The sequence below is a fragment of the Eptatretus burgeri genome, chromosome 1 (assembly GCF_056783735.1).
Source record: "Eptatretus burgeri isolate ZD-2024b chromosome 1, Ebu_testis_v1, whole genome shotgun sequence".
In the NCBI taxonomy this organism is placed as follows: domain Eukaryota; kingdom Metazoa; phylum Chordata; class Myxini; order Myxiniformes; family Myxinidae; genus Eptatretus; species Eptatretus burgeri.
The window spans coordinates 70773916-70791365 of record NC_140961.1 but is presented as its reverse complement, the minus strand read 5'-3'; the positions used below and the strand labels follow the sequence as shown (position 1 = coordinate 70791365).

Here is a 17450-nt window from a genome sequence, read left to right as displayed (position 1 = left end):
TACATGCTTTACTCCCCTCACGCTGCCTCCCCTTTCCCTCATGCTGCCTTCCCTTCGCCTCCCCCTCCCCTCACACTTGGGCATCTCCGGGCAGTGTTTATTATGACCCACTTGAACGAGCTGTTTTCACATACCCATTTTCCTTCAATCCTGTACTAATGCTTGCATATGGGAACACCACCCCACCTCCCCCCCCCCTCTTCCCCTCCACAACCCTACCAAATGCAAGTCGAGAACCATTTCCCCCCTTTCTCTGTCAAGTCCCCCTACAAAATGCAAGTCCAGAACACCACTTCCCCTTCCCATACTATCTTAACAATCCTCCTCACTACCACCCCCTCCGGCTCTCCCGGGACATATTGCGACATGTGGTCAGGCGTCGCTCCCCCCCCACCTTCCGAGCAACCCCCTTCGAGCTCATCCACCCCAACCTTTCTCCCTCATTCATCCTCTCTCCCCTCACCCCTTTCTCTCCCCCCTCCCCCCTTTCGCTCTCCCCCTCCCGACATTCTCTCTTCCTACCCCCCCCTCTTAAATTGCCGTCAGCAAAGCGACCAGTTTTATTTGCTCGTAATTGATGATAAAGAAGAAGAAAAAGCTGTTGCTGCTGCTGCTGTTCTTGTCGTCCTGCAACTAAAAACAATTCCATACAACATGAGGAGTAAATTATATGCAGGACGTTCTTTCGCATTTCTTTACAATGTGTTTTATATAAATTTCTAATTACATGTCCTTTCAAATTCTTATGGAACGTGTTCTGCACAAGAGCACGGTCTTCAACCTGTGGAGAAATTCCACAGAACTCGGTTTCTTTGAGACTCCATATCGAACACTCAAGAATTTACTTCTGTCGAGTATTTAATTTCAGGAGGGTGCGAGGCACCACCATTGCGACAGTTTATAATCGGGTCGGGAATCGAACCCAACAAGTCGGACCCATTAGATAGATAGGCCGCAGCTCCGCGCTCAATTCGAGAAAAAGAATGAGCTGCAATATTCAACGTACGTCAGGAACGTCAATGCAATTTTTGGCGCCAGATTTGTCAACGAGGAAGGTCGAAACGTGTGGAGAATGTGCGGGAAGTGTCCAAATGGATGCGTGAAAAAAGTGTGTGGTATTTAAACGAATGTACGGCACACTCGGATAAGGAAGAAGAAAGAAAGAATGAGATATCTGTTCGTCTCACTGAAGGGAATGAAGAAGCAACGGTTTAATTTCGATTAAAAGTCGACCAGTTTTCACCTATATGTTGGACGGTTATTGTTTTAACGACATACAGTAGTTGGCAACAGTGCTCATGACGTCATATCGGCTGATATTTTGAAGTATTTTTCTTCAACGACATTTGAAATATGTATTCAATATAATTTTAATAAATAATACATATTAGGATCTGGAAAAATGTGTTAATAAGTTGCGAAAGAAAGGCGGGGGGGAAGGGGTGGCGTCAAAGACCGTTGTTGTTGTTGTTTTTTTTTTTTGACGTCATTCAACACCACGTGCCCTCGGAGCAGGCGCCATTTTGTTGGCGTTAACAAGGGCGGTTTATGCTGGCTCGTTTTTCTCCTCATCTCGAACGTCATCGGTATTTGGTGGAAAGGTTACGTTTTTTTGAACTCGTTGCGGGACTGTTGGACTCGAAAAGCTCTGGCCGGCCGCCGTGCTTGCCTGTTGGCTTGGCCTAGGCTGAGGTTCATTCTGTTTATGGCGGACGGACGGTTCTTGTGTGTTCATGCCCTCACTGCTTCAAACATTGTGGCTGTTAATATGTAACAATCACTTGTGTTGTAAAGCTTTTTGATTACCGGTCAGATTCTGGGATACTTTTGATTATTTGGCTTCGCTATTTGTTTTGCTCTGTTTCCTCATTTCAACACTTTACGGCTTTCAATCTCCAGCGGCCATCGAGCGTTTCAACACCTTGGTCCTCGTGATGTTCCCTCTTCTGGGTCCTTGCTGGTAGGCCCCGGCCACGGCCTCTCGGTTCGCCGCACGCGGTTTGGACCCGATTCCTATTATTCAGTCGTCCTCCCTTGCTCTTTCGTCAATTCTAGTCCCCAAACCCACTTGGCACACGCCCGACCCACCTTTGCCGAGTTTACTCGGTGCAAGACTACCCCCCCCCCTCCCTGCTAGCAATAGACAAAATGTCGTGCGTTCACTACAAGTTTTCGTCGAAACTCAACTACGATACTGTAACGTTTGATGGCATGCACATCTCGCTGGCTGATCTTAAGAAGACCATCATGTCCCGAGAGAGGCTTAAAGCTGCTGACTGCGACCTTCAAATAACGAACGCTCAAACGAAGGAAGGTGAGCCACCACCGCCACCACCACCACCACCCCCCCCTGTCCCCCTCTGTTGTTAATTTTATTATATAATCATTTTTGCAGACACAGTAGAGCTTGAAATATCTCTCTTCGCGAGGGTGTTCTAATCTTTTGTTTGAAAGGTTGAATTGAACTTGTTCTAGATTTGTTTGCAAAATCCTGGTTTCTACTTTGTGGACTTGACCAAGTATTGGTTCATAAACTCGCCTTCAGGATGACGATGACTTAACTTTACTTTACTTTTCTTTCTTTCTTTATTATTATTTTTTTGCAAATGACTTTTTGTTTTTTCAGAGTATTTTGAAGATGGAGCACTCATTCCTAAAAATTCGTCGGTGATAGTAAAGCGAATCCCCATTGGAGGTGTACGTGCCGTGAGCAAGGCGTATCTTGCGTAAGTAATCGTGCAGTTGTCAACATCACCTTAAATTGCCTGGAATTAAAATTAGTAATTTGTATTATTTGAGTGTCAAACCCTCTCCCCCCCTCCCCTCCCCTTCCCCAAATCTTCAAAAAATTTGTTCCTATCATATTGGGGAAGTTAACCCACTGCTGAGAAAACTTTGTTACTGGTTAAGTAAGATATTACATGGAAAAAGACTTGCTGAATTTTGTTGCTACACTCAACATTGGTCTTTTGTTGTTGGGGAGGACGATGTGGGAGGATGATTTGGATTTTGTTGTACTCATTACTGTACTTGGGTTCATTGACCTTGAATGTCACTCCCTTACCCTGCACACATGAAGTGAAAACTGGGATTAAACAATTGGTTCATGTCTGTCCACAACCGTCAGTTGTTGATCAAGGAGCAACTTGATTTAAATTGAATGTTGTATTGAATACGAATTGGAGGATAACTTTGCTATTTTAGCAGTACTTTGGCTGCATTTGTCCCCCATCATACATGTGCAGAGAGAAGTGAGGTAACATTTTTTTACTCTGACAGTCGAACAACATTGAAAACTAGAAGGGCACTCGGTAGAGCGTATTTGAAAACTAGAAGGGCACTCTATAGAGCGTATACCTCCACCACGCAATGCCTGATCCACGAGAAGATATCGGGCCCAATACATTTTTGAAATATGCTTTACAGGACTATATCGTTTTGGCCCTATCTCTCAATGGTGAAAAATCACTTTAAAGGTTAAATAATTCTGGTATCCTGATCTGGATCTTCACCAAAATCGAATCTATTTGTCCTTACCACACACCCAGCATGTCCACGCTTAGTCCTGAATCCGTCCAGAACTTTGAGATATCGGTTTAGCCCGATCTCGCAATGGTGAAGAATCATTATTAAAATTATATTAACTGGATCCGGATCTTCACGAACATCTAATCAGTTCGTCCTTGTCACACACCCAACCTGTCCACAAAATTTCATCCGGATCCGTCCACAACTTTTTGAGATATCCTGCACACAGACGAACAAAGAAAAGGGTGAAAACATAACTACCTTCACCTTCGGTGGTGGAGGTAATAATTCTAAACAGGAAACTTGCTGTTTTTTCCATTGCTAAAGTATCAGAGGGCATGAATATGGCCAGAAAAAAGTTGTGTTTCTGGTCACCCGACCTGCCCCAATAATTCCTGCTCACCCCAAAAAAAAATTTTGGTGTTTTTTTTTTTTTTTGCGGATTGGGGTCTACTTCTTCGTGGCCATTTTATGCCCTCTGTGCCATTGTTGACCTCTGTGGTCTCAACAGAGAAAATCAGCAGCTGTTTATTTCAGTTAAGTGGTCAGAAAGTTTTATCGACATTTTAAAAACATTGCACAACCCACCTGAGACACATCGATGGTGTTTTGTTCAAAGTCGGAAAATGGACGCTGGATAGACATTCCTGACGTTGACAGAAGTCATGGCTGCCGTGCAGACATTTGGTGTTGGTTTTGTTTTGTTTTTTCACTTAAAGTGCTGATGTCGCCAAGACACAAGATGTCAAACCCATGAGGTCTGCATTTGACATACTTATGTCTGCTGAAAAATGGCCTCCACCAATAAAACTAAAAGGTATTTTGTGAAGAAGAAGAAGCTTATTGTGAATATCGGTCTAAAAATGAAGTGGAAATGAATATTTTAAAATACAGAATTGAATTTCTTGAAAATTAATTTCCAGCCAGTTTTGTTACAAAGTAAGAAAAATTGCAAGATATTATGTCAGTTTTGTGTGTGCCTTTTAATAGATGGTACTGCACTTTGTGGGGTTGGTTGGTTGGGGGGGGGGTGGTGCTGGTTAGACCCTGCAAACCATATACACATTTTAATTTATACTGTTGTGGGGTCGAGTTTCGGCGACGAGCACGACCGCTCCACCGAACACCTGGAATTTATCGGTCGTCACCCTGGATAACTCCGGAGCCGACGGGTCCCTTATCGGACTGAAGATCGGCAATAGGTCGACTGCGTGGGATAGGGTCGATTGCCAATTTCAATTTACCTAAATACCCACGTCGTCCAAACTACTGGGGAAATTCACCCTCGGCGGAGCTCGAGCGGAACGAGCCAGTAGCGTGCTCGAACCGTGCGTAACCCGAGCGGATGGTTACCGAGATCCGTCGGTCCACATGCACAATTTACCCTCGCCGCTTCTCAACATGCACCGTGCTAAACCGATGAAAGAAACACAAAAACGAGCTGAAACATTTAATGGGATTTATTTATAATGGGGGGGGGGGGGAGGGAACACACAAAGAGCAGAGTTATCCAACTATAAGAAATGCAGTCAATGTACAAGCAGAAGCACTTATCCAGTTGCAACTTAAAGACGGGCACACACACACACACACACACACACACACACACACACACACACACACACACACACCGCGATGGTCTTTATTGAAGGCCTCCAGCTCGAGGACAGGTGAGCTAGAGACCAGAGCCTGTGCTTGGACCTGTCCACCTCGTGTGGTCTTCGACGATCCGGCTCTGCGGGACTCGAACCTGCATCAGGTACCGCGCTCTCCAACCGGCCACGCACCAATCGACGAAGGTGAAGCTCAGAGGCGACGATGATCCAGCTCGGCGGGACTCGAACCCGCAACACGATGATGATGACCAACGACCCCAAGACGACAACCAGGTGACAACCAAGACGACCAACAACCAACGCTCCCAGCCTGGCGTTCCTTTATATTTCCTTCTTGTCCGGGTTCAGAAAATCGCCTTCTGAGGTGGCCTCCACTCTCATTGGCCGGCGTGTCATCAGAACATCACCTTCTGAGGCGGCCTCCACTCTCATTGGCCGGCGTGTCGTGGGAAAGCCGCCTTCTGTGGCCATCTCAACCCCCATTGGCCGGCGTGTCATGGGAAAGCTGCCTTCTGTCGCCATCTCTACCCCCATCGGCTGGCGTGTCGTGGGCAAGCCGCCTTCTGTGGCCATCTCAACCCTCATTGGCCGGCGTGTCATGGGAAAGCCGCCCTCTGTGTCCTGATTGGACAAGGGGCATGCCCTTGCCTTCCTGGGCGGAGTCTCGATCTGAGGCAATGGAAATATCCGCCCACGTACGTGGTTGAACGCACGTAGCCAATGGCGTCGGTGTGAGGAAGCGAGGTGAAGGCATGTTTTTAACGAATCTCTGCAGCACACACATATAATTCCCATTGGACACGGACTCGAACCCGCAACGCAATGATGATGACCACCAAGACGACAACCAGGTGACAACCAAAACGACCCACCAACCAACTCGTCCGGCAGAATAAGAGACTAAAATCCGCCAACCCCAAAATGTCTGTAAATTTTTTTCTCTTCTGATTATTATTGTATAGAGTCCCAGTAAACAACCCCAGGTTGGTGTGGTGATGTCACCCTTGGGCAATTTTAAATATTCATGACTTTGTAGATGTCCCCTCCTGTGGTAAAAGCGAATAATATTTTCAAGTGATTTTTCAAACATCTCTAATATTATCAATTAAATTTGTCCATAAATGAATCGGGTCACAATAAACATGATAAAACACATTTGTATCATCATATTTATGCATTTAATATATATATAACTAGATATAATCAATTTGCTGCCTCAGCATTTTCTGACTTATACATATTACGTTCCACATGGCAACTTAAAATATGACAATATTTACTGCTTGAGAAACTGAAAGTATTAGTATCACATTATATAACACTATCATTATATGATTGTAGTGTGTAATTAAAATGTTACAATCACTCTATTTTAAGTTATAAGCGATAACATTTGTGCATACATATTGCATCACTTCATTCCAATTGACTGGCATGTCGTTATATTTATGACCCTATCGCGTATATAATACTGATAGTAAATTTAGTTGACTCAGAATTTTTATACCCATGCCATACAATACAATGATACAACAGAGATACAAATAATAAAAACGGAAAAAAAACAGAACCAGAAATGTAGACTAATCATTCGATCAAGTATCATTTGATATGAGCACATTTAGAGTATTTGCTAATCATCGCTTCCATCGCTATCCGATGTGTCTTCATTATCAGATTCATTCTGTGCTTGCAGACCTTCGATGGTTTTCTCGTTGAAACAACTTTCGCCACCAGAGCATGCACAGAACAAAGTACATGCAATATTGGCACTGCTGCAACTGCATCTCTTTGTTTGGCATGGAGAATCACTTCCGCAGGAGCATTTGAGGAGTTTCAACAACTCTTGAGGCACCAGACTGGTGTCGTTTGGAACAGTTACTGGACTTAGAGATGTCCCTTCCTTTTGCCACCCAAATTTTGTAGGATTTAATTGTGGTGGGTCGGTGTGTTTGGCATGTTGCCATGTAGCGACTTGGAAGTGGGCCCGGCGATGTTTTCGTTGGCTGCTTCAGTAGTCGGTGGAAGAGTCTGCAGTTTGGGCGATCCTCCAATGCTACGGGTTAGTCTTGATGACCAAACTTTTTGGCGAGCTTCTGTCATGGTTTTACATTCCTCGCGACCGTAACAACACAAGAGGAATTTGGTTGCCTGATCGATAACCTCAGGGAAAGGACAGGCAATACTGCCAATCTTGTCCAGGTTGATCTGCTTCTTGTTGAGAACCTTGATGGCAGTTCCTTTGCCAATTCCGTGGTACGTGGCGACAGTATCGCAACCGGTAAGCCCATGTGCAGCAAGAAGATTGCTCATGATGGGACGGCTTTTGTTGACAGTTGCATTAATATCGATCATTATTCAATCTTTGATGGGAGATATCATCATTACCTGTCCTTTGATATCACCTTGGATGACAAAGTGACAGAAGAGTGAAGACATCAGTGTCATCAGCTACAACTGGGACTTGCGGCATGTCAGATTGAATGATTTGTCGAATGATCATGGTATCTGCCTCTTCATGTGTTATCATCAGGTCCATTATTTGATTTGGAACGCTCGATTGTATCTGGATAGGGACCGGATAAGTGGCAGTGATGATTAGTGTTCCACGGACCGTGTCTCTGTGGGGCATCAGATCATTCATAATAAGCTCAATTAGCTGCTTCTTGTTTGACGACACGGACAACAGCAAACTTTGTGGAGGGAGCCGGGTAGTAGTGAGAAGAGAGTAAACTCTACACCCTTTCTTACTGCGGGCATTCCTGGTAGACTCTTTGACACTTCCTTCATTGTATCTGTATTAAAGATATGAATTATTAATTGACAAAGAGATGGTAATTTCCAGTCAAGTAACCAAGTATTTAGAGGCAATTTAAATACAAAAATTTTGTGACAAGTTGTCTGACTAATCATCACACATATTTAACAATATGTGAGATCTTGGGTGAATCTTGTATGACTATCTTACCTGTCAAAGATGAGGTACACCTGACTTGTTTGCAGATACAAGTGGATCTGACGTCTCAAGCTATCCAGGTAGTCTTGGATGGTTCCCTTTGGAGGCCAGGGTACTGTCCACATTACAGCACAGCCATCCAAGAACACAGCCTGGAATTCTGCACGTCTTATAGGGACTTCTACTTTCAGTACATTCTTTAGGGATGACTTTGATGTGGCTTGCTTGATCTGTCCATTTCTTTCAAACATAGCTGGAGGGTAAGGTGAGAGTTCGTAAGACATCAAATTCCCAGCATCATAATCACGCAGACTGTTCTGAAGACGCATAGCCCTGGCGTAAATCAGTTCTGTCGTATACCTTTTGGTCTCCGAGCTTGATGTGTTTCTTTGACACTGCCATGGTCTTTACACATTTCTGCAGCGGCAGGTGGAATCCATCTGGCCACGTTTCCTCAAATGCCTTCATCTGATTCAGACCCAAGTGATCGGCGTTGTCAACATTAACAGTGGCGCCAGACACAACCTTGCCGCTAACTATATTCACCAGATCCTGGGGATGCAAACTCTCATCGAAGGGATTCATGCAGGTTTCCAGCTTCTCATGTAAGCTGGTTCTGTCCTTGGAGTCCAAAGCGATTCGGGACTTGCTTTCCTCCTTATGTTTTTCTGAGGATTGTGTGTGACTGGTTTGTGATCTCATGGAGTCGAGAGAGATGATGACTTTGTTGCAGGCAGTTAGGCTGTGGGCCCATGTTTTGATGGTCTCTGGCTTCAGGGTCAGTCCAACTATTCCACTCTTGCCTTTTCCATAGCGCATATACGTAGTTTCTATAGCCATGTCGGACCAGATGCCATTGAAGATTCCATGCTTGAGATGGATTACATGGTCACCTTTAAGGAAGTGATATGCCACTTCTTGGGGCAGCTTCTCCATGGTGCGCAAGTAATATAACCCATATCTGGCATAATTGAAGTGGCCTGCAGCAAAGAACAGTGGAACCATCTCACGTACTGCAGCTAGATGGAGTGACCAATCACCTTCCCGTTCAGCTCGTACGTATTTCATTACTGTGAATACTGGATTTATGAGGCATGTAACCCAGAGCCTGGCTGTACGTGATTCTTTGGAGATATCACCTAATATCTTCATCAAGCCATCCATGCTGGTCAAGCTGCTGTGAGTTGTGAATACTGGCTGGAGTAGTTCTTCAGTCAGTAGCCTGAGTGCTCGCACATTGTCAGGATACTTTTTTCCATTGAGCATTTTCAGGACTCTAGCGAATGTGGATTCAAGTACCTGCACAATACCACTCTCAGCCATAAGACTACCGATACACCCCACATAGCTCATGAGTAGATGCATACCGCCCAGACGTAGATACACATTACAAAATATGGCTGGATTCTCCCATGACAAGTGGACAGCTACTTTATATAGCTGTTGATCAGCAGTTAACACCACAAAAGTCTGTCTGGTCTTTTCTGTAACAGCTTTTGCCTTGATTACTGCAGCCATCATAGTTGAGGAGCGAGCTGGAGGACTGTCTATGAGAGGTAAGAAGTTGACTTTTGCTTTCGCCTGTTCAGTATGTCACTGTTCCCTTCAGATCCTGGAATTGTAGCCATTATACTCCGGGCAGTCAGGTAACCTGATGACGTCTGTGATGAACTTGTAGTCTAAATCCATATAATAGCTCGATTCACTGAAACGGCTTTGTTTCTTGTTAGATCAGGACATTCAGGATCAACTGACAATGGGATGTCAGGCATGGAAGGTTTCTTGTCACCCACATTGTGTGAAGCTAAGTTGCTCTCGTCTTTATCGTCATCATCCATATCGATATGCTTGTGCTTGTGCTTGTGGGACAGCCGTGGTATGGTGTCTTCCTCTATCTCATTGTTTCTGGAGGGTTGAGTTACGATCATAGCTTGTGAATGGGGAGACAATTTCCCATTTGGCGAATGAATATCTGTGTCGAAATTTTCAGCAATGACTTGTATGAGTCCATCCTGGTGATTAGCAATACCATGAGACTCATGATACCTTGAAGCAGCAACAGCAGATGATTGCTTAAAGAGGTGCACTTCATCATAGCTTCAAGTTACTCCATAATCATTGAGGTAACCAAGCTGACTTTCAGAATCTCTGAAGAGAACTCCAAGAGCTACTTGTAGATCGGTGGGTTGGGCTCGAACTGCAGAAGTAACAATGTTGCCAATTAATAGTGCTGGCATTGTATTCTTCAGTCTCGGTGAGATTCCAGCCAGTAGATCCATCAAGGTCTCTGAAGTCGCTTCCTGAACTGTACTGTTGACCACATTTAGATTGTATTGTGATTTAGTCATGTTGATGGACTTTCACTCTTGTGCGATTTGCTTAGCTACCTTTGCTACACTGGGTCTTCTTGGTCACCGGTATCTTTTACAGCTTTCAAAAGTCTCGCAGCCGGGGTGTGAAATGCAAGTATGTGTGCATAACCATGTGATGATAGGACTAGGATTTCACTGCCAAAATGCTCAGACACTTTACTGACCAGCTGTGCATGGGATAATTCATTTCCACCATAACATTGGTACATTTCAAACATTTCAATGGAATTCCAGAGCTTGTCCTTTTCATTTGACAATGCATCTATGGTGCAAGCAAGATCTTGCTGGTTCTCATTCATATCATTGCCAGGGGTTGATGGGTTGATTGCACCATTCTTATGTCTGGGGTATGATCTGTTATGAAAGAAAGTAGCCATACAGTACTGATGGTAGCGAGCCTCAGCTGCATGTAGATCGCTGACAGCACCATCAATGCGGAGACGCACATCTTGAGCCCACTGATCATCACGCTCTGAACATTTGTCCAAAATGTTCTGCTTGTATGACACCATCTCTTCACCTCTCTTGGACATGGTTGATCTGCAAAGTAAGCAGGTTTCCACCTGTCAGGATGTTTGCGATCCTTCTCAAGGACACAATTATCACTGCAGTACAGGCACTGTGTGAAGAAATCAAATGGAGCAAAGGAGTGACGTAACCTCTTTGGAGGAGGAAGGCGAACTTCTGTAGATTTCTTGCCATGTTTAGTGTTGGACTTGGACGTGTATCTAGACACGCAATTCTTGTGATAATGGTAAGATCCTTAGTTTCAGAGAGCTTCTGTATCAAGGCAATATGGAGATCGTCCTCGTATGCTAGACTAGCAGAAATAATGGAATGGACGTGACTTAGCCCCTTGTTCTGCATGCAGGGTTGATCATCACAGTTGTATTTATCCTTGAATATACAGTTTGCTGAATCTGCGTCCACCATTCACTGACCATCACCTGAAAAGAGAACCACCAACAAATCTAATCTATCCATCAACAAATTTTTATATATATATATATATATATATATATATATATATATATATATATATATATATATATATATATATATATATATATATATATATATATAATTATTATTATAGTATCCGCTGTCTCTGATCCACTTCATGATGGATTGATGAATTCTGAATGAAATAATTTGATTGTAGTTGAAGTGTCATTTATCACCAAAGGAAAGGGATGTATTTCCAATATCACCTGAAATAAATTTAAGAACAATCATGAAATCAATAGAACTATTGATGTAGATTCATTGAATTACCATTCCGCTCATAAACTGTGCTAAGAAAAACATGTGAAAACTGCTGATTATGTGCCATTTGGGATAGAAAAAAATTAACTTCGCAATGTTAAATAAGACAAATAACATATTTACTAATCAGTAGGCAATATATATGTAGTTCAACCAGTGGATACCAACAATAAACGCGCACTATATCATGGGATGTGTATGAAATTAGTAAAACATCATATTCGGTTGGTGGCCATTTTGAAAAAAAGTCAGTAAAAAAATTTGCCCAAAGGTGAGATCACCACACCCACCCAGAATAAATCATAAATACCTTCTGGAATAGGAATCAGAAGAGAAAGAAACTTTTACAGGCGATAAGGGGTTTCGGTCAGATTCTCCCGGATGAAACCTGGCGTTCCTTTTATATCATCTTCTTTCCCATGGTCAGACAATCGCCCTCTGAGGCAGCCTCCCCTCTCATTGGCCGGCGTGTCGTGAGAACATCGCCTTCTGAGGCGGCCTCCACTCTCATTGGCCGGCGTGTCGTCAGAACATCACCTTCTGAGGCGGCCTCCACTCTCATTGGCCGGCGTGTCGTGAGAAGACTGAACTCTGTGGCCTGATTGGACAAGTGGCACACCTCTGCCTTCCTGGGCAGAGTCTCGATCTGAGTTGATGTAAATCTCCGCCCAAGTACGTGGTCGAACACACGTCAGCAATGGCGTCTATGTGAGGAAGCGAGGTGAAATTGAGGGTGATGCAAACGAATCTCCGCAGCGCACACACATAGTTCCCGTTAGAAACAGGCAGGGGGCCCTAACTATAAACACACACTTACCGATATAACTGTTCTATAGGGACCCTGGCTGTTGTGTGCGATGGCTTCCAGATGCGTAACAATACTTCATTGATACCCCCAAAGTGTATAATCTAGGATTTAACTACCAACATGGTTGGAAATATGTGGAATCTGACATACTGTATTGCTTCCATTTAAACGTGTTTAAAAAAAAAAAAATCCCTGCCTGCCCCATTCTTTGAGCATCATGTTACCGGAAACCCAACACGTTTTTTTATTTTTTTTATTTTTGAGGGGCCAAATTTGACGTTCCAGATGGGTTGGTGTAATACACAGCGTTAATGGTGGTAAATTCAGGTATTTATTTATTTACAATCTTTATTTTATTACCTCTGCAAGGGGGTTATGTTTTCACCCCTGTCTGTCTCTCGTTTGTGTGCAGGATATCTCATAAAGTAGTGGATGGATTCTAGGGTCTGGTGATTTATCGAGATAATATTCCATATCGATGTACTGGTATTGAAATTCTTAATAAACTGGTACACAGAAAAACAAATCTGAACGAAAAAAACCCCCCCCCCAAAAAAACCTGGTGTTTCACCAACCAACAAATCTAACAAAGGCGTCTACAATCTTTAAATACCCGACAAGGTTTAAAAAGCTTTGATGCACTCGGCGTCTCGGCTAAACGTGGACTAGGAACAGTGAACCGTATGATGACAAGGCATACGAGGAAGTAAGTACAGTGTCATATAACTTTTAAACCTCAGCATGTGTGCTCATCAGCACTGTACAAGCAATCGTGTTTTTCTTTTCCCTCGTGGCTGGTTTTAAAGAAATTGCCAATTGGTTGATTTTATTATTATTATTATTATTTATTTATTTTTTTAATTTCATTTTATTTTATGCACAGGGTTTCAAAAGCAGACCAGATTCAGAGTCAGCGATAGTCATATCGGTATGAAAGCGACACCATTTTTGAGCTCGTTCCCAGAATAACATAGCTCTTCAATCTGCATGCTGAATGCAGGATTCCAGTTCCCGCCCATTGTTTTTAAGGATGGGGGAGGGAAATGGCGTTATGTTGAGCGTGTTTCATTTCCCGAGTAATGTCCCCAGTCACCCGAGGTTGAACTCTCCAACTTTTGTTTGTCGTACAATCCCTCTTTAATCCCTCCGTCCTCCATCTATCAATCCATAATTCTACCCTTCTTTAACTCCAGCTACCCATCCAGAACAGGCTGCAGCAATTTCTGCACTATTATTATTATTTTTTTTGTTTGTTTGTTTTTTTTTAGTTTTTTTTTCCTCACTTTCCACACTCATTGAATACCTGATAATCACAGCTATGAATCACTGGGTACATTGCAATGTTGAGAGATGCCAGTGTCTGTATTGGGGCCGCGGTAATGTGTATTGGGGCCTCACCGGCTGAAAATTTTATGCAGTTTCATTTTTTAGACATGGCTTTGTTTTAGTTTTTTGTGTGATCTGTCATTATCCGCCCGTCGCTTGACACATTAAAAACCCCTCCATCGGCTTTGTTTTTGGAGTTCCTCCATGTTGTTTCAAGCTGTGCAAAGCAGAGACCGACATTTTGTGTTCTCTCTGGATTGACGGATTTTTTAATTGAATTTTTCACTTGACTTTCATATTTAAAGGTAAGCCTTTGTGGTTTTTCTTTTCCTGTACTTTGTACGGAACTTGGAACGGGCTGCGTTTGCCACACAGGAGTGGAGGCGACTCACCTGGTAATTTAACAAGCTTAGCGGGAAGCCAAACATTACCGTTAAATGTGGGGGGAATTTAACTGATGCTTTAATGGAGTCTGGTACGCCTGGAACGTGTGACGTCAAGAGCGGGGCGGAGAACACTTCTTCTGGGGTACTGCAGCCTCGAAAGGGAAAGAAGAAAACGATCTATTGAGAGCCAAGAGAGGAGTTGGCCTTGAATTCCATGGGCAGATAGTTTGGAGAGCAAGACGGAATTCCAGACTGTATCGAAAGCTTGAGATGTCCAGAGATGAGTGGTATTTAGTAAAGGCCTTCACTCGGTGCAATGGTTGCTCGCCCTGTACAATGCTACAGCCAGAGCAAAAACGTCTGACCAAAGATTCCCTTTGAACAAAAAAAAAAAACTACAACAGCTCTTGGTGGAGCGCATATCTTCAGCAGGCTGAACAGTTTACCTTTTGTATCCCACTGATAGGCTGGATCTGCATCCAGACCTTAAGCAAAATCTAATCGGCTTGTTCTTGTCACTCACCCGACACATCCACCAAATTTTGTAATCTGTTGTCCCTAGGTTTATTTTGTTACACTACCCAAGGGTTCTGCAACACAAATTTCAACAAAATTGAAGCAAATTTAGGTGAACCACCAAAGCTTCGAAATTCTGGTAAATTTGAAGAAAAATAAAAAAGTCAAATAAACCAAACCATGCATAACAATTTTATTTTTTTATTAACCAATACATTTAACCTCTAATATGCATCCTTGGGGATGCTATGAACGCAGTTCTCGAAGTTCTTTCCAGTCATTCACTTATTCGGAGTTTTCTCTTGCAGACATTAGATATCTCTCTCCTGCTCCTTTCCATGACTTGCAAGATGTTTTGATGTTCTTCAGTATTAGTGTAGTAGATAGTAGAAAAATCGTGCAAATTATGATACAAGCATCAAATTCGGCATTTCTGTTCTGCAGGGCTTTCTGATCAAATCTGCCCGATTGGCCATTTGAAAATCCAAATTTTGAAGAAAAAAAAACTTCAAAAAAATTTGAAGTCACAGCTGGCTGAAATTCTTGAAGTGCAAGTGAACATCCCAGACAGAACCAAGGGGAGATGCAGTCATCATTGATGGCTCAACACTGATCAATGCCCTACCTCCACACACTTCAAAGATATTTGACTATGCTAAAGAAGACATCCTATGGTGCCAGGTACGAGAGGGTGGACGTAGTGTTTGATGTGTACAAGAAGTCAAGTCTGAAGTCTGAGGCAAGGTCGAAAAGGGGGCAAGGAATCAGAAGAAGAGTGACAGAAACTAGTAAGACCCCAAGTAACTGGAGAAGCTTTCTTTGAGATGACATCAACAAGACTGAGCTGTTTCACTTCCTTGCGGAAAAGATATGTGAAGCACAGACGACAAGCACAGTCATTGTCACAAAGGGAGAAGATTCCATGAGCAACACAAGGAAGTCACTGGATGCTGTGTCTCCATGTTGTCATGAAGAAGCTGACACTCGAATAATTGTACACGCCAGGGATGCAAGGACGGATGGTAGCAAGTCCATTATCATTAAGGCTAATGACACGGACGTACTAGTCATAGCAATATCTGTACTGCCATCCTTACAGGAACAAGGTCTTGAGAACATGTGGATTGCCTTTGGCCAAGGAGCCAAGGAGCCAAGGTGCGATGGATTCCAGTCCATGAGGTAGTTTCTGCAATAGGGCCTGAGAAAGCCAGAGGGATCCCATACTTCCATGCATTCACTGGATGTGATGTCGTGTCTGCCTTCCGCGGTAAAGGGAAGAAAACTGCATGGCAGACTTGGAACATCTTTGATGATGTTTCTGAAATATTCACCAATCTCAGCCAGCATCCAACATTGATTCGTGATCTTGACTTTTTGAAATTTTTTTTTTTGAAATTTGGATTTTCAAATGGCCAATCAGACAGATTTGATTAGAATCCCCTTGGTCCATGGGCCCAGGCCAGAAATTCCACTTGTCGGTACCATCTAAGGAAAGCAATCCAAGTTATGATTTTTGAATTGGTGTGTGTATATATATATATATATATATATATATATATATATATATATATATATATATATATATATATATATATATATATATATATATATATATATATATGTATATATATATAATCATATTTTGATGTGATACCCATTGCAGACTGGCAGCTTATTGGTAGTTATCATCTCTGGAATGTACCCACCCTCCACATAATGAAAGCGAAAAGGCAAACAAATCTGGATATCCTGAGCTGTTATTGAATGATATTACCTTCATGTGATGTCAATAGTCCATTGTGTGATTTTTTTTTTTATTTTTTTATTTTTTTTTCCCCCAAAATGTCAATATCTCAGAATGGTAAAATGGTAAAAAATGCAAAATACATACACTAAGCTGCTCTTCTGGAACGGTTATCACATATTGAAATAATCATAGTCCCTACCAATAACTTAGTAGCCCTAAAGTTTGGTTTCCCACATGGTACGGATATATGCCTGGGCCCATGGACTACCTGGAGAACAAATGTGCCAAATTTGATGCTTGTATCATCATTTGCACGATTCCTCTCAAAAATTGCTGTTTTCTGCTCCACTATATGTGCTGCTTGAAGGAAGTCTGCATCCTTTTCACTCCCCTTTCAACCCCATGATTTATGACATTCTTTGAGGAAATGTTCTTGAAAGAAACTCGAGACAAGTCTGTCTGGTCCAGTTTTCAACTTCTTCAATGAGAAAGTTATGTTCCAGTTTCAGGTTGTGGAATGTAAACCATGAGTCTGAGCTGAGAAGGTTGGCAAGTGATGTTCTATTGCTGGTTTCTACAATAAATTTTGGTTTTCAATAACCTCTACCAAATCGCTGTGTACGAACTGTAATTTCCCCAGCTGGTGTGATGGCAAGTAGACTCGGCTAGACCTCATTTTTCCTCCTCGTGTGCGATTTCGCTGAAGTGCAAGGGACACCATTTTGCCAGTGAAATACCAAAGGTGTCTTAGTGCTGTGTTGGCACTGTGCGACCCCCATTCTTCCGTGTAATTCTCATTCTTGCAGCAAATGAAAAGACTTTAGTTGATTTAAGGATAGCGTCTGGTATGAACACTTCTGTTCCCGTGAACTTCAGCTGCTTTTTGTGGCTTATTGCTATTTGGATGTGGATTCAGTTTGTTTTTAGGA

At 42.8% G+C, this 17450-nt stretch overlaps 1 protein-coding gene and 2 pseudogenes across 1 annotated transcript in view; 1 reads left to right on the top strand and 2 right to left on the bottom strand.

Moving 5' to 3' along the window:
• The first annotated feature begins 1474 nt into the window (after nucleotides 1-1474).
• The window catches only part of RBBP6 (RB binding protein 6, ubiquitin ligase), a 102574-nt gene continuing 86598 nt past the window's right edge, over nucleotides 1475-17450 (top strand). The window contains exons 1-2 of the mRNA XM_085887466.1: nucleotides 1475-2314; nucleotides 2627-2726. Of these exons, the coding sequence (XP_085743592.1) occupies nucleotides 2149-2314; nucleotides 2627-2726 (266 nt within the window). The 5' untranslated portion in view covers nucleotides 1475-2148. The remainder of the gene's footprint in view (nucleotides 2315-2626; nucleotides 2727-17450) is intronic.
• Nucleotides 7074-8956, bottom strand: LOC147034704 (uncharacterized; annotated as a pseudogene).
• LOC147034703 (uncharacterized) lies at nucleotides 9780-11005 on the bottom strand (annotated as a pseudogene).